General features: G+C 32.1%; 2 protein-coding genes across 5 annotated transcripts; one reads left to right on the forward strand and one right to left on the reverse strand.

The window, feature by feature from the left end:
• The first annotated feature begins 1,924 nt into the window (after positions 1-1,924).
• On the forward strand, positions 1,925-5,783 carry LOC146886580 (protein SHOU4-like). Of its 2 annotated transcripts, none has more exons than XM_085673996.1 (5): positions 1,925-2,222; positions 2,914-3,804; positions 4,071-4,226; positions 4,929-5,140; positions 5,384-5,783. In XM_085673996.1, exons 2-5 carry the CDS (start codon positions 2,932-2,934, stop codon positions 5,574-5,576), a joined length of 1,434 nt encoding a protein of 477 aa, XP_085530122.1. In that variant the 5' UTR covers positions 1,925-2,222; positions 2,914-2,931; the 3' UTR covers positions 5,577-5,783. The 2 variants fall into 2 exon arrangements, with proteins under 2 accessions (XP_085530122.1, XP_085530121.1); XM_085673995.1 differs by having other exon boundaries at positions 1,926-2,222; positions 2,854-3,804.
• A 2,461-nt stretch (positions 5,784-8,244) lies between these two features.
• Positions 8,245-13,397, reverse strand: LOC114185559 (uncharacterized). Of its 3 annotated transcripts, none has more exons than XM_085674101.1 (8): positions 13,153-13,397; positions 12,476-12,794; positions 12,229-12,314; positions 11,886-12,032; positions 9,633-9,735; positions 9,313-9,425; positions 8,995-9,090; positions 8,245-8,655 (listed from the first exon to the last, which is right to left on the reverse strand). In XM_085674101.1, exons 2-7 carry the CDS (start codon positions 12,705-12,707, stop codon positions 8,998-9,000), a joined length of 774 nt encoding a protein of 257 aa, XP_085530227.1. In that variant the 5' UTR covers positions 12,708-12,794; positions 13,153-13,397; the 3' UTR covers positions 8,245-8,655; positions 8,995-8,997. The 3 variants fall into 3 exon arrangements, with proteins under 3 accessions (XP_085530227.1, XP_027929169.1, XP_027929167.2); XM_028073368.2 differs by having other exon boundaries at positions 13,148-13,363; XM_028073366.2 differs by lacking the exon at positions 13,153-13,397 and adding an exon at positions 12,795-12,933 and having other exon boundaries at positions 12,476-12,697.
• Between the last annotated feature and the right edge of the window lie 1,384 nt (positions 13,398-14,781).

Raw genomic sequence — 14,781 nt, forward strand, 5'->3', positions numbered from 1 at the left:
TTTGCTAATAAATTGGTACTATCATATAAAAAAAATAGATGTATAAAATTAAATAATCCATACATGAAAATATAATAATCCATACATGCAAGTAATTGGATTAAATAAAAAATAACCAGAAATCCTTCTTTATTTTTAATCTTAAGAATTTGAACTGAAACAATTTATATGTGTTTAAAAAGGTATATTATTAATAATTCTCCTTTCACTAATTTTATTCTAAACATTTTACTATGGAAAATTTTCTAGTTATTGTTTAAAATATTAGTTAAGAACTAATTTTAATATAATATAATAATAATTTTATCTAAGAGAAAAGAAAAAAAACAATATATTTTATTTTAGTATAATAAATATTTGTCATGGTATGTTTAGATTTATATTTCCTTAACAAATTAACAATTTTGAACTATACCAAATAAATAACAAATGTTTCCTATGGCGACTCTCACGACCTAACAAACAAACACAAATGATGTTTTTTGTTTGAGAAACAAATGATATTTCTTTGAAGATACGCAAAGTTGCTTGCTTCGTACATCAACGGTGTGTAACTGCAACCACCATATACTGCGAAACTATGATCCTCCTGTATTCAAAAAAAAATTATCAATCTCTAATTAATTACTATATATATATATATTATTTTTTTCATTTTCGTACAAGAATCTTGACTAACGTCAAAACAAAAAACTTATTACTCATTTATTAAACATAACTATTTATTAAACATAACTATGTAAACTTTACATTTTGATATTTACATTTAAAATAATTTATACAAATTTTAAAAAAAAAGTTATTATAATATTTCTTAGTGTTATTTATATATATATATATATATATATATATATAACTTTTGATTTATTTTAGTTTATGCTCACTGAAATCATCTATACTAAAAATAGTATGTATAAAAAACTAAAAGATATAACTTTGAAGCATGAAAATTAAAATGATAAATTTTTTAATTATAAGAATTTCAAAATATGACAGATGTCACAATACCAAGCATTGAAAAAGAAAAGGAAAATACGAAAGAAATACTAACTTTTTTTCGCTGTGAAGTAAGTCCGGTTTTGATTTTTAAAATAAATGACATTATCACCTTCTAAGAAAACGTAGTTTTTTTTTGGTAGTCTGTTGTGAAATAAAATACATCATATTGTAGCATATAAAAATGAATACATTTTCGAAGAGAATATATATTTTTTTAATAAAATTGTAATACGTGTGAAAAAGTTTAATTAGATGTAGACAAAGAGACTAAACGCGGTAGTAGGTGGTGGAGGTGGAGCCATGGAAGTTCCAGCTAAAACCGAGTTACAGTTACAGAATTTGAAACGATGAAACTGATTCCGTGGGCTGGAATTGATATGCAAATAAATATATTTATAACGTTGTTTTTGTTTTTATAATAAATTATTTTAGTTGTATAATAAATCATAGTTGCTTAATTATTATTAAAATCCATTAATTTCAATTGGCACAATGGTGTAGAGTGGAGAGCAAAAGATTGGAATTTGAAATCCTCACGTAAAGGATGGATATGGTGTGTATGGTTTGAGAGAGATGGATGCGGTTGGAGAGTATTTTTCGTATGGTTTAAGCCAAAATTACATTAAGATAAATTAATTAATACAGTAGGGTTACGTTTCATTTGAGTTGCCTCTATTCTACCATCCAGATTTAATTATCATTTCATTAAATTTTGTGTATATAATTTTTCAAAATAAGGAGTGGTACCCATTTATAATTAAAAAAAAAAAAACTGCTCTGAAGATTTCACAGTAAAATGTGGAGAATAGGACAAAATTGATTAAAAATGAAATATTTATGAAAGAAACAAAATAATAATAGCGAGGGGGGTTAATGAATGGTATCGAGATAAAATAAAATAAAAAACAGTGTTTGGTTTGCGGCATTTCATGGTTATGTTATGTAATGTTGGTTTGAGAGAGTGGAGGAGACAACCCACCCAGTGGTTGTTGAAGAGAGAGAGAGAGAGGGTTTTTCTCTTGCATTCGCAGTATTCTATTAATAATATAATTTGTATTTAGTTTTAAAAGAAGGGTGGCAGTGAGCGAGTGGAGCAGCAGAACAGAAGAAGATAGAAGAGAAGATGGGATCTGTATCCTGAGAGAGAGTGTGTTAGTGTTTGTGTGAACATGAATCGTGGTCTCATCGCTGTTTCTCCGGTGGATTCTTGAGTTGAGTTGGAGGTATATCTTCATCTTCCTTTGTTCTTGAACAGATATTTGACGGATCCATCCATATCCTTCGCTGCATTGCATTGCATTGCATGGATGAGAACGTGGCTGCAGTTTTCTGCTTTCGATTCCATTTATTTGTGTTCATCTTATCACTATCACAATCACTGGAACGCAGCACAACGCAACAACTGTCTCAATTCATCCAAATATCATCATGATTGGATCTCAATCCTTCTCCTCAATGAAATGACTGTTGAGATCTTCAATTTTTCCATTCATCACTTCTTCACCTAACTCACTCACTAGCTCACACTCACACCTACACCTTCACACTTTGTTTCATAGATAAGATTGAGATACCTCTTACTCCTCCCTCCCTGCAATGCACTCTATTTATCGCAGACATCATTTTTATTGGGCTGGATTATAGTGTCTGTTCTTAATAATTTCCTACAAAATGGACAATTTGTATTTTTCTCTTAATTTCTTTTAGGCCTAGGGCGTGTGTAAGTTTACTTCTCAAGCATACTTTCTATGTTTTCTTCTCTAGAGAGATCAATGCGTACATATCTTCCCATTAAAACCTGGAATTGTGGCGAAATTTTGTTTTAATTCTCTTGTCAATTTCACTTTGTTGCAGTATTACTTTGATTCCTGCTTGAGTATAGTGCTATTGTTTCATATCGGTTGCCTCCTGCAGCTGCTTTAAAGAAGTGTGATGGGTTCGAGATTCCCATCTCATCAGCTCAGCAATGGCCTGTATGTATCAGGTCGGCCTGAACAGCCAAAAGAAAGAACTCCGATCACGACCTCAGTTGCCATGCCTTACACTGGTGGAGACATCAAGAAATCAGGCGAATTAGGCAAAATGTTTGATATCCCAATGGATGGTTCTAAATCTAGAAAATCCGGTCAGTTAAATAATGCTCCTTCACGGACTGGATCATTTGTGGGTGCTGCTTCACATTCTGGACCTATAATGCCAAATACTGCAGCTCGTTCTATTTATACCACATCAGGTAACCTATCTTCAGGAGGCGTGTCGGCTTCTGTCTCCATGAAAAAGACCACCTCTGGTCCACTGAACAAACATGGGGAGCCTGTGAAGAAGTCATCTGGACCTCAATCTGGCGGAGTTACGCGCCAAAACTCTGGTCCGATTCCACCTGTTCTTCCTACAACTGGTCTAATTACATCTGGTCCTCTAAATTCATCTGGGGCTCCTAGGAAGGTATCTGGTCCGTTAGAGTTTACAGGATCAATGAAATCACATAGCTCTGTAACTCACAATCCAGCCACGACCACTCTTAGCCTAGATGATGAATATTCCTTCAGCAGGAACTTCCCAAAGCCAATATTGTGGTCTGTAATTCTTATTTTCATTATGGGATTCATTGCTGGTGCTTTTATTCTTGGAGCTGTCCACAATCCCATTCTCCTAGTTGTTGTAATTGTTCTTTTTTGTGCTGTTGTTGCATTATTCACCTGGAATACTTGCTGTGGGAGGACAGCGATTGTTAGTTTCATTTCTCATTATCCTGACACTGAGCTTAGAACTGCCAAGAATGGGCAGTTTGTGAAGGTTTCTGGGGTATGTATATTAATATTGACACATACGTTATTGATTAATTAAGCACAGCCATGGAAAAATCATGATTGCATGCACAAACCAACAACTCTTGTCTTACGTGGTTAAGGGACTGATTATTATTCATTGGATATCAGTTTGAATTGAATCATTGCTGGGTGTCTCTCATCTGTAATTGTACTGATCTGGCTGTTGTTTATGTTGTTGTTATTGTTTCTTGCGTGCATATATATGAGACGAATGCCAATGGTCTGTTGTTCATTTTGAAGGTGGTTACCTGTGGTAATGTTCCACTAGAGTCATCCTTTCAAAAAGTTCCTAGATGTGTCTATACTTCTACTAGCTTGTTTGAATACCGAAGGTGGGATTCAAAAGCAGCCAATCCAAAGCATCGCTGTTTTACATGGGGACTCAGAGCAGCTGAGGTAACTTCAATATGTTGAATCTTCTCTTTTCAGTTTTCTATTTTATTGAGAATTACCTTTGAAGACTCTTGAGATACCTTGACCAGAATGCAGATACTAGGTTTTGTTTGTTCTAAACTTCTTTTGCTTGTGAGAGCAAAATTTCACTTTTTAACTTCCTATGGTCTAATATATTCTGTTGACAGAGTTTGTAATCTCTCCTTTTATTTGTAACCTGCAATATAGCTCTATATTTACTTCAATCACATTATAATAAACTACTCCTAGAAATGGCTTATATAGAGTGGTTTGTTAAGTTTTTGGGAGCTTGTTGTTCCATGAGTCTTCAAGCTATTGAAAGGGGATAAAGTTATTATTATTATTAACTTTCCATGTAAGCAATTCAATGAATGCCTTTATCCCCTTGCTCTTGACCGCTTAATATGTTGGGGACTTTGGGTTCATGCTTTGAAGGCTTTATCTGCTATTGATTGTGTAAATATTCTCTTACCGTCACTACGAATAACTTCATGCCTGATGTAATAGGAATACTCTGTGTGTGTGTGTGTTGGGAAGTTTTAGATATTAATATGGTCAGTTAAAGTTTGTGACCATTTTAACTGTTTTCTTGTGTGTACCAGACCTGCATTTGGAATTCTTTTTGCTTTCTAATTATTATATCTCAAGTATTTTAATATTTACCTTGAGATTTATATGATGCAGAGGCATGTGGTGGACTTCTACATTTCTGATTTCCAATCTGGACTGAGAGCATTGGTTAAAACAGGCTATGGTGCAAGAGTGACTCCTTATGTTGACGATTCTATTGTAATTGATGTCAGCCCTGACAATAAAGACATGTCCCCAGAGTTCCTTCGGTGGTTGAGAGACAGAAGTATTTCAAGTGATGATCGGATGATGCAATTAAAAGAAGGGTAAAGTTCTTCCTTTGAGTAAGAGTTTAAATCTCCAGGTTATGTATTTGTGTAAAGGGAAGCTGTTAAGGTTAAATCCTTTCCAATAGTTGTTGAGCAGAGGCAAAAACAGCTATTTTTCATAGCGTGTTGCTTTGTGTGACGTATCTGCGTATTGGTACATAATTCATAATTTGGTACTAATGGTGACCCTGGGTAGGTAGGTAAGATATTCTTATGAGACTTCCATTGTTCCTTTTGTAGGTACATCAAAGAAGGTAGCACAGTTAGCGTAATGGGAGTTGTTCAAAGAAATGAGAATGTACTTATGATTGTCCCTCCTCCTGAACCTTTGACGACCGGGTGCCAATGGGCTAAATGTATATTTCCAGTTAGCCTTGAGGGTATTATTTTGAGATGTGAAGACACATCAAAGATTGATGTCATTCCGGTGTAGTTGCGCTCTCCATCGTATTCTTCTTTCAACAAGTATTTTCTTACCACAGCTTAAAACTATGTATTCTTGTAAGTGTTATTGGTAAGCGTGATGGGTCTGCAACGCACATCAATCATTCTCTTTTTCCTACTCTCAACTCCTACTTTGTTGTATAGCTAATCAAAATTCGTATTCGTTTATTATTCCTAAGGAGTTTATTCTTTTTAATGGGTGTGGTTTTACCAGGTGAGTTTGTCGGTAGGGTCAGTTTCTTTTAGATTTCGAAGATATCATGCATGGTATATATTTTAGCTGTTTACTGGTTTTGGAAGAGGATTATTAAAGGTTGTATCTTCCTGCACCTGTCAAATTTCGCCGTAGGGTGCAAGAAAAAAAATTGATGGGTGCAGGAAGAAAGTCTGATTAAATTACTTCTGCATCTTCCCGTCCACCGTTCTCAGATCCATGCCTGACAAGGAGCCGAATGACATTACAAAGAGCAAATGATATACATGGTTTAATATTTCTCAATTGATTTTTTTTTCAGTGAATTCGAGTAGTCATTGAAGTTTGCACCATGTTAGTATCTTTAACATTATGAAAATTTTATCTTATTGAAAAGTAAAATATAAGTCCCATTTATCTAGTTAAATTATATCAAGCGAAACTAGTTTTGATATCTCATTTTTCATTCGCTAAGTAAAAGTTTTTCTCTACACTTATATATGATGAATATAAATTTTTTGTCTGATATTGGTTCGTACACATTTATTTACTGTTTTAAATATTAATTAAATAATTATTTATAAAAAGTAAGATATTATAAAGTATTCAATATCAAAATGATATATTCTAGTCAAATTCTAATGTATTGTTTAAATATTAAATAAGAGTAATTAGATAAATGTTAATAATTATAATAATTGTATAAGTAGTAATTGGATAAATAAATAATTATATAAAAAAGTAAAATATATCAAATGTGTATTAAAAATAATTTATAGAATCAAGAAACTGGATTAAAGAAAAGTTTATTATTTTTTTTTCATATTATGATAAATTAAAGATGTTATATGATAAATTGTAGATGTTTTAGTAATTTAAAATGAAAACGAGGATAGATACTAATACGAGTAATCAATTTCCCCTCACAAATCATGATCAACTAATTCCCTTTTGCGTTTCTTAAAGGTGAAGCATCTCATATTGCATTGGTGTTCTTTATGAAGATTTTATGAACAAAATATGTTATTCTAGAACCTTGTTATTAAAGTGACTATTAAAGAAGCTTTTGATACCTTGAGGTGGGACTTCCTCCTTCAAGTTGCAAAAGTATGAATTTTTTCTTCAACTTTGTTTATGGGTTAAGTTGGTTCTTCAATAAGTCAATGTTAATAAAGCTGAAACTGTTGTACTATGTGCATAAAGTTCAATGTACAATAATCACTCATTCTCAAAATTTTGAGTAGATATATCCTAGGGAAGTTTCATCATGTGTTTTTATTTATTGACATCTTCCATGTCTTTGGTTTAAAGGCAATATTAATAGTGCATCTAAAGGTTCTTCTGTAGACCTGGTTGTGGGAGGAGTTTTAGAGAGAGATCATCAATGTTAAGGTGGTGGATGTCGCTCTTTTTATTGAAGCTATTACTACTTCTAAAAGTTGACCTAATTTATGAATTAGGTGTCATCCTCAATTTTTTTGTTTAAATCTAATTAAACAGTTCTATTATTCCTTATGAGTGTTGTAATAGATGGTTGAATTTCTTTGTAAACAATACTATAGTATGCGTATTCCTTTTTTCTCATTTTTGTATAGAGGAAAAATCAATGCTTTATTAAACTTGTTGACTAGATCTAAGGATTACACTTGGTAACTTCGAAGAATAATGTTCCTAGTTTTATTTGTCCTGAGTTCTTCAATGATAGATTTGTTTTATCATTTTATAAATTGGTGTCCCACTTTAGTTATACATTTTCTTATGTAATTAATCTTTAAATTAGAAAGAATTTATAAATTCTTAAAGTGGATAAAATACTTCGAAAGTATTTCAATTTTTTCGTCACAGTAGATAAAAAAAAATGGACCAGATAGAAGTTAAATTTGATTCTGAAAATACTACATTACTAGTTCAAAAGTGAGTCAAATTTTGCTAATAAAATATCATTTTCGTTTCTTTTGTAACCTCATCAACCCCTAAATTCTTCATAAATATTTTCAGAAAAAATAGAATAAAATAAAATTCTTTATAAATTAAAATCATTATTTATACAAATGAAAAATCAATACAAGTTGTATGAAAATAGTTTTACAAAATTAATTTATACTTAAGTTAATTTTATCTTATAAAAAAGCACTTCATTTCTTTAATTTTCTAGCCTAAAAATGTTTCTAGCGAGAGTCTAAATGTAAGCTTATAAGAGGATATTTGATGGGAATTACTAGCAGCTTCATATTATGAAAAGAAAATGTATTCATTCCACCCGTAACAATTTATTATATGATTCAAGGATAAAGTAATTTTATCTTCTTTTTTTCAGTCTTCTTTCTTCCCAAAAACTGGATTACGCATTTTTCCTTTAGATTTTGGAGTAAGTAAATGAATCGACCATATAGTTTGTCACAATTAACAGTTTTCTATGACATAATACAATACGATAACCAAACATACCCGGAACAATATTAGGTTTAAGAACCTGGAAAGGAAATATCTAAATTGGATTATAATATTTTGTATAAAAATGAGAAAAAACATTGCAAAATAAGGGTGAACTGCGGGTTACATCAGGGACTTATAAGTTACAAGTACAAACACAGCCATGCAACAGCTACAGGTTTACAGGATCTGCAGGTTTTTTCTTTTACATTCCACCAAACAACACTGATTCACAAATTTTCTAGCTGAAGTATAGCATATTTCTTTCATAAGTTTGCTGTAAAAGCATATATTAAAAATAAAGAATCAAAATAGAGTACACGGTATTGGAGACAAACGACACCCACGTGGCTGCGCACTGTCCAAACAGCCATATTAGTGGGTGCTCACTCTAAACGGACCAATGTGATCTACAGATGTGAAAGGAACCATGGAGACAAGCCTGTATAACAACAAATTCAACAACGTTACTCTGCAGAATGATGCAATGAAAGTAATTCTAGAGAATAATGTAAGCAAAGAACAAAGAATATTGGTTCGAACAATGGGGATGTACACATAATAATGCACAAGAATTTTTGTGAAGGATGATTTAGACGGCTAACATCGGCCTTTTAGGTTAGATTAGAAATTGAAAATAGTAACAGAAAGCTTGCAACATTTACTTTCTAAGTACGTACAAGTATGATATGGGTAAAGATGAAACCAGACAATTTCAAACCTAACATTTACAAAATGAAGAATTAAAATTTTAAAGAGAAAGAATGAGATATGCATATACCAACTAGTAAAGGCCCAACATCCTTAGCTCTGTCACGTGACTAGGATCAAGTTCAGGCACATTCTTTACATGCTCTCGATCTTCTACCACATATTCCTGAAATTGAAGAGATAAAAAACAAAGTGAAGAGTTGAATGTCCACAAAATTTCGTAAAAGATAAAGGATATTCCTTATATTGTAAAAGTCAATTGTAATCAGGAACAAAAATTTAAATGATGCATTTCCCTGAAAATAAATATCTTTGGACCAAAAGACTTGTTTAGATGCAGTCGTATTACTAGTTTTACATGACAAACTTCGGTTTTCTGGAAGTATACCTTAGTCAATTCTTGTTTGGCAAGAACATGATAGTGGCGTTCATTGATTCTTTGGCCACATATTATCGCTATGAAGAAGCCATAGAGCAATCCCACCAAAACAATGGCTAGAACTGCAAAATAGAGAAATACAATGAGTTTCCCATATCATACTATAATGTGTTTAGGTTAAGATAGTTACCAACACCGTTCATATATACCATTAAGTTTACCAACTTAGTGACAAACTAAACATCCTAGCATGAAATAGTCACAAGTGAAAGAAAAAAGCTATTTATATTGCCCATGAAATTTCTTGAGGGTAAGCAATGGGTATATACCAGCCATTGTATAAAATCCATATGGATGTTCTTCATAACCAAACATTTCCCTCAGTTCATCTCCATAAAATTTGTACACAAGCACTCCCAAGAAAGCAACAACCTGTTAAAGTTAGAGAAGGTAAAGCAACAGATAATCTTTCAAGTTTATATTTTAATAAATTTAAAATACACATTAGCAGTATCTCATCATATAGTCTCTTTGGATGATGGGCATGAATATTCAAAGTCTATCAAATCAACTGCCATAAAACTCTTAAGACAAATTCCTGCACCATTACTTCCTTTTACAATTCCACAGACTGCAGATTTGAGTTGGGTTAGGTTGAGTATTTAATATTAGAATCTACAAAGGCATGCCTTCTACAGTGACACTTCACGCAGAGTAACCAACCAGGATTCAGTTTCCAGAAATAGGAATCACTCATGTAATATAAAAACTGTTATGCCTTCGGAAATCAACGTCGGGCTCCTTAGGTTACAAATTTTAATAATGTGCCATGCACAGACACAGTATGGATTCCTGTATTTAAATGGGGCAACCATGACGAAATGGCGTGGCAGCTTTTCACCAACCACCATATACAATTTATGAAGGGAGGACTGCTATGATGGCACCATTGGCCGCAATGGTGTGTTTATAAATTATTTAGTGGAATTTGAACAACCCACCATTGATAACACTGTATGATAATGACTAAGGATGTTAATTTGCCGTTACTTAAAAATAGGGAGCAAGGACAGAGGTTCTTCTGTTGAGCGTCCCTGCCCACCTGATGGCTATACATCACACTAATAACATAATTAAAACTTAGTCTCTCATGTACCACTTTTTTTAGATTTTGGACCTCTAAATTTCAATTGCACGGAATCCTTCAAGTTTTCCCCATAGACAATCAAGTCTCTTCATCTTGATTTCATTCAATATTTAACGAAATTAACTAAAGCTGTAAATTGGACATGACATTACAGTAAATAAATACAATATGCCAGCTAAAAAACAGAATATTTGAACTACATGACCAAAAGGGCACATTGAGTGTATTGATTTAATTGTCAGGTTGACAATGCTTGTAGGTAAATTATTTTATTAATTTTACAATAAGAATGAACAATAAATGAAAAGTCTTTCCATTGTGGGAAATTTAATGACTTCAAAAGAAGGCTTTGAATAACATGCTATAATGCCACTCTAGCAGAGGAGCAGTATGAAGCAGCCTCAACTCACATAGTGGAGTGGTTATGGCGCACCAAATTGCTACTTCAAAAAGCGGTGCTATAATGACATTAAGTGTAAATTCCAAATTAGCCCTCAGACTGGACACAACGGCTTTTTTGAGGATTTATTATTGGGATTTCAGTTTACATAAATGAAATCTACTACAACTGTAATAATCGAAAAGATGATAAATAAGGTGTGGATTTTGAGGATGATGATGACTGGTTCCTATCTAGAAAATTTGTATTGACTTTTGTTGATATTTACTTGTATGTTTGGTTTAAGACACCTATGATTTTGCATAGTTAATTATGAATGTCATTACATCTCAATATTTTGTATCATTTTGAGAATTGATATGTATATGTAGTATACAGTATACATTATAAAAACTACATAAAAAATTTCAAAATAGCTGCATCCCACTGCAACGTTTTTGTTGTCGGCTGCTATGCACTAAAATTCAATATTTAAAACATAGCTTGAAAATGTCAGATAAAATAAAGGTTCAGGGACAAATTGTAGATGATAAAAAACTTGAAGGATTCTTCACACAATTGAAACCTAAAAGACAAAAATTGCACAATTTAAAATATTGGGGGTGTAAAAATGCAATTGATCCAAAAAAAATTTGCATGCAATTTTTTCAAATTTTTTTTGAACATAATCCTTTCAATCATGTTCTGTCTCTTTGGCTATCCCAACAAAAAATTATTTACATTCAACCAAAATAAAATGCTTGAATTATGCTAGATTTAACGGTTATGTTTCTTGAAGAAATTAGAGATGCTAAAAACATTTAATTACTTATGGGTGTTTCCTTAGTTACAGTGCTATCATGAATCAAGTAAACAAATTGAATTGAGTTTTCATAAAATGATTTGTACCATCCGAGAGGGAAATTGTTAGCTAGGACTTCTTCATAACATCATTGCTAGTATTTGCAGATCAGAAAATGAAACAAGTCATAACTACAAATAGTATGGCATCAGCAAGAGCTGAGTACCAATTTTGCAATATATAAATATGCGTACCAGCTGAACAATTATGAAAATGAACGCATGATCCCTAGCAACAAGGAACTGGAATTTTAATCTCAACCACCACCGGTCGGGTGGGACATTTGCACGTAATATGAAGACAGCTCTGCACTCTGTACAGTGAGAAAAGGCGAAGCCCTCCTAGTAGAACAGAAATGAAAAGTCAGTAAGTATTGCAGGATCATAAGTATACCCGGACATCTTCACAGGATAATAGAAGGAACATAGAATAGATCAACACTAGATTTATATAGAAAATAGATAATTCTACTGCATTTGAATCAGAAAATACTATTATTTTGATCAAAAAGAGAACCAAGAAGGAAAAAGAACTTACCTTGGTGGATCTCCAATTATCCAGACATGATCTGTGAACGTACTTTTGCGTACCTTTGCAATGGCACGGAGCAATTAAATCTTCTCCTGAAAAATTATTTGGAAGATAAGTAATACGGGATGCAAGTTGGTTAGCCTGGGAATATCTCAAGTTGTGAAATCATCCAGAAGATTCAGGGAAAGAATATGATGTAATGGAAGTATGGTGAGAAGATACACAAGCAGACATATATGTGAGAGAGAGAGACCTCCAATGTCGAGGCATATTCGGCATTGTGGCTGATCTGCATTTACGAGATGAGAAGTCTCATCAACCCGAACATTTTGTAAATCATGGTCGACATCATGGTTGGGAGCAATAGGAATAATTTCACAGGAAAAGGAGGATTCTCCAGGAGGTTGCAAATGAAGATGGAGGTGATTCAAGATGGGTTCGCTTTCTGAACATGCTTCGTTGTCGCCATTCGACGCTAATTGCATTTCGGGAAACGTATAATCAGGATTAAGCAATGAGATTCATTGGCAGAAGTATAATTACTACATATCATTTCAACAGAAGAAAGAAACCTGCAAATTGATGAGAAAGAAATGGAGAGGAAATAGCAACAGAATTAGAATTTTGCAATGGCGAAAGATAGATAGTTAGGGTAAGTTCTTCTAAACCTAATTGGACAACGTTCAATAAGATCATATTATATATATCAATTGATGCCATGTCTACATGAAAAACAAAGTGTAGATTATTTTATATTATATTATAATAATAGGCAGCCATATTCATAACAACAAGATCTAATAAGTAGAAGATTGTGGATCATAACAATGCTTCAATCATTGCATAAATAAAAGGACATGGCTGAAACTGTAACTGGAGCTGAATTAATTGATTGATTGATTGCAGAAAGAAAGGCAAGACTTACCTTACCTTAATAGTAATAAGCACCAAAGAGAAATCCCTGCAAGTGCAATTGCAATCGCAATCAAACCCCAATTTTGATCTCATTGATTAGATCCGAATCAGAATCAGATGAATTCAACTTTTAACTTTAACGAAAGCACGAACCGATATCAACATTACAAAACAAACAAAACGACCAATCAACCAACCAACCCCAATCCCTTCCCTTCTCTCCTTGCTTTCCTATTTTGAAGTTTGGACCGACGGAGCCCAATTCAGCAAATGTCATAATAAGCCCAAGTCATATTTTATTTATTATATTCAACTTAATTAAGTTTTAAATATAAGATAAATTTTAAAAACAATTAAATATTAAATATTAAAAAAATATTTTTAATTAAGTTCTTACCATTTAATTATTTTTTTAATTAATAAAAAAATATTATTTTATCTCGTTATTTGCCATTAAATATAATTTTCAAAATTTGAAGTTGGTAATAAACCCTTAGTATAGTTGGAGGCACCATTGTCTCCCAGATTTTTTCAAATAAATAATTTTTTTTTAGTTTTAATATATTTAAAAGTGAAATTGTAATTTATTTATATTTAAAACTTGGATACATCATGATTTCTGATACTTTTAATCTAATAACATTAAATTTATTTAACATATTAAACGAGTTGAAAAAAATGTTAATTCATGAGAATATTTTAAAACTAATCTAAAATATCATTCGATACATAAAATAATTCAATACATCTAGGTTAAAAAACATTTATATTTATTCATTCTTTAATTTTAATGATCAAATTATATAAAAGTTTAAGACAAAAATAATTTCAATTTTATATAAATTAAGAGATTAAAAATATTTTAACTCATCTAGTATATTTGACGCCTTAAAAAAATATATATCTATTTTAACATCCAAAATAATTTTTAAAGATTTGTCAAATTAATAAGAACGATTTTTTTATTTATATAAACAACATAATCATAATTTTGATGTTAATTTTAATGAAAATTTATTAATTTATTTTAAGAAATTTATAAAAATTACAAAATTATATCAATTTTTGTATAATTTAAAAAAAATAAAGATTAAATTACATTAATTTTTCATAAACTAAAATTAGATTAAGATAAACTCGGCAAGTTGAAGTAGACTCACCAAGTCGTCATCGTTCGTTGTTGACGGAGACCGCGACAGGTTCATCACACCAAGGGTGGCCGCTGCCAATGGTGACGGCGAGATGGCCATTGGAGGAGGAGGTGGAGCTCATCGTGTTGCTCGTTCTACTCATCTCTCTATATTACATTTGCCTTCACAATCCCGGTTCAATTGAATCCAATCCCCTGTTTCCCCATCCCGATTGTTGGCCAATGCTATCATCTCCATCGTCGTCGATTCACATCCGTACATTACTTCTCCATTTTCTTCTAAATATAGAATCATCAATACAATTTAATCTATAAATTGCAATCTCCATTCACGCATCATATTAGTCTCAAACACCATTAATGATATAAAATTATGGAACGGAAGAGAGGATTAAACATCTTACCAGTTCCCATCATATTACTTCCTGAACAGTAATCATGAGAGCAAGTATCCATTTGTGGAAGAAAAAAGAACGAATGAGTGTAGGTATAAT

Source organism: Vigna unguiculata, chromosome 5, assembly GCF_037176805.1.
Source record: "Vigna unguiculata cultivar grain cowpea cultivar isolate G323 ecotype 2 chromosome 5, ASM3717680v1, whole genome shotgun sequence".
NCBI classification, from domain to species: domain Eukaryota; kingdom Viridiplantae; phylum Streptophyta; class Magnoliopsida; order Fabales; family Fabaceae; genus Vigna; species Vigna unguiculata.

Excerpts from the sequence above, each read along its gene's own strand:
- LOC146886580 (XM_085673996.1), top strand. The coding sequence starts at position 2,932 with ATGGGTTCGAGATTCCCATCTCATCAGCTCAGCAATGGCCTGTATGTA. Across the intron at positions 3,805-4,070 it reads AGTTTGTGAAGGTTTCTGGG|GTGGTTACCTGTGGTAATGT; the intron begins GTATGTATATTA and ends TTCATTTTGAAG. Across the intron at positions 5,141-5,383 it reads ATGATGCAATTAAAAGAAGG|GTACATCAAAGAAGGTAGCA; the intron begins GTAAAGTTCTTC and ends TTCCTTTTGTAG.
- LOC114185559 (XM_028073366.2), bottom strand. The coding sequence starts at position 12,918 with ATGATCTTATTGAACGTTGTCCAATTAGGTTTAGAAGAACTTACCCTA. Across the intron at positions 12,698-12,794 it reads TCTTTCTCATCAATTTGCAG|CGTCGAATGGCGACAACGAA; the intron begins GTTTCTTTCTTC and ends AAATGCAATTAG. Across the intron at positions 9,426-9,632 it reads TGGATTTTATACAATGGCTG|TTCTAGCCATTGTTTTGGTG; the intron begins GTATATACCCAT and ends TCTATTTTGCAG.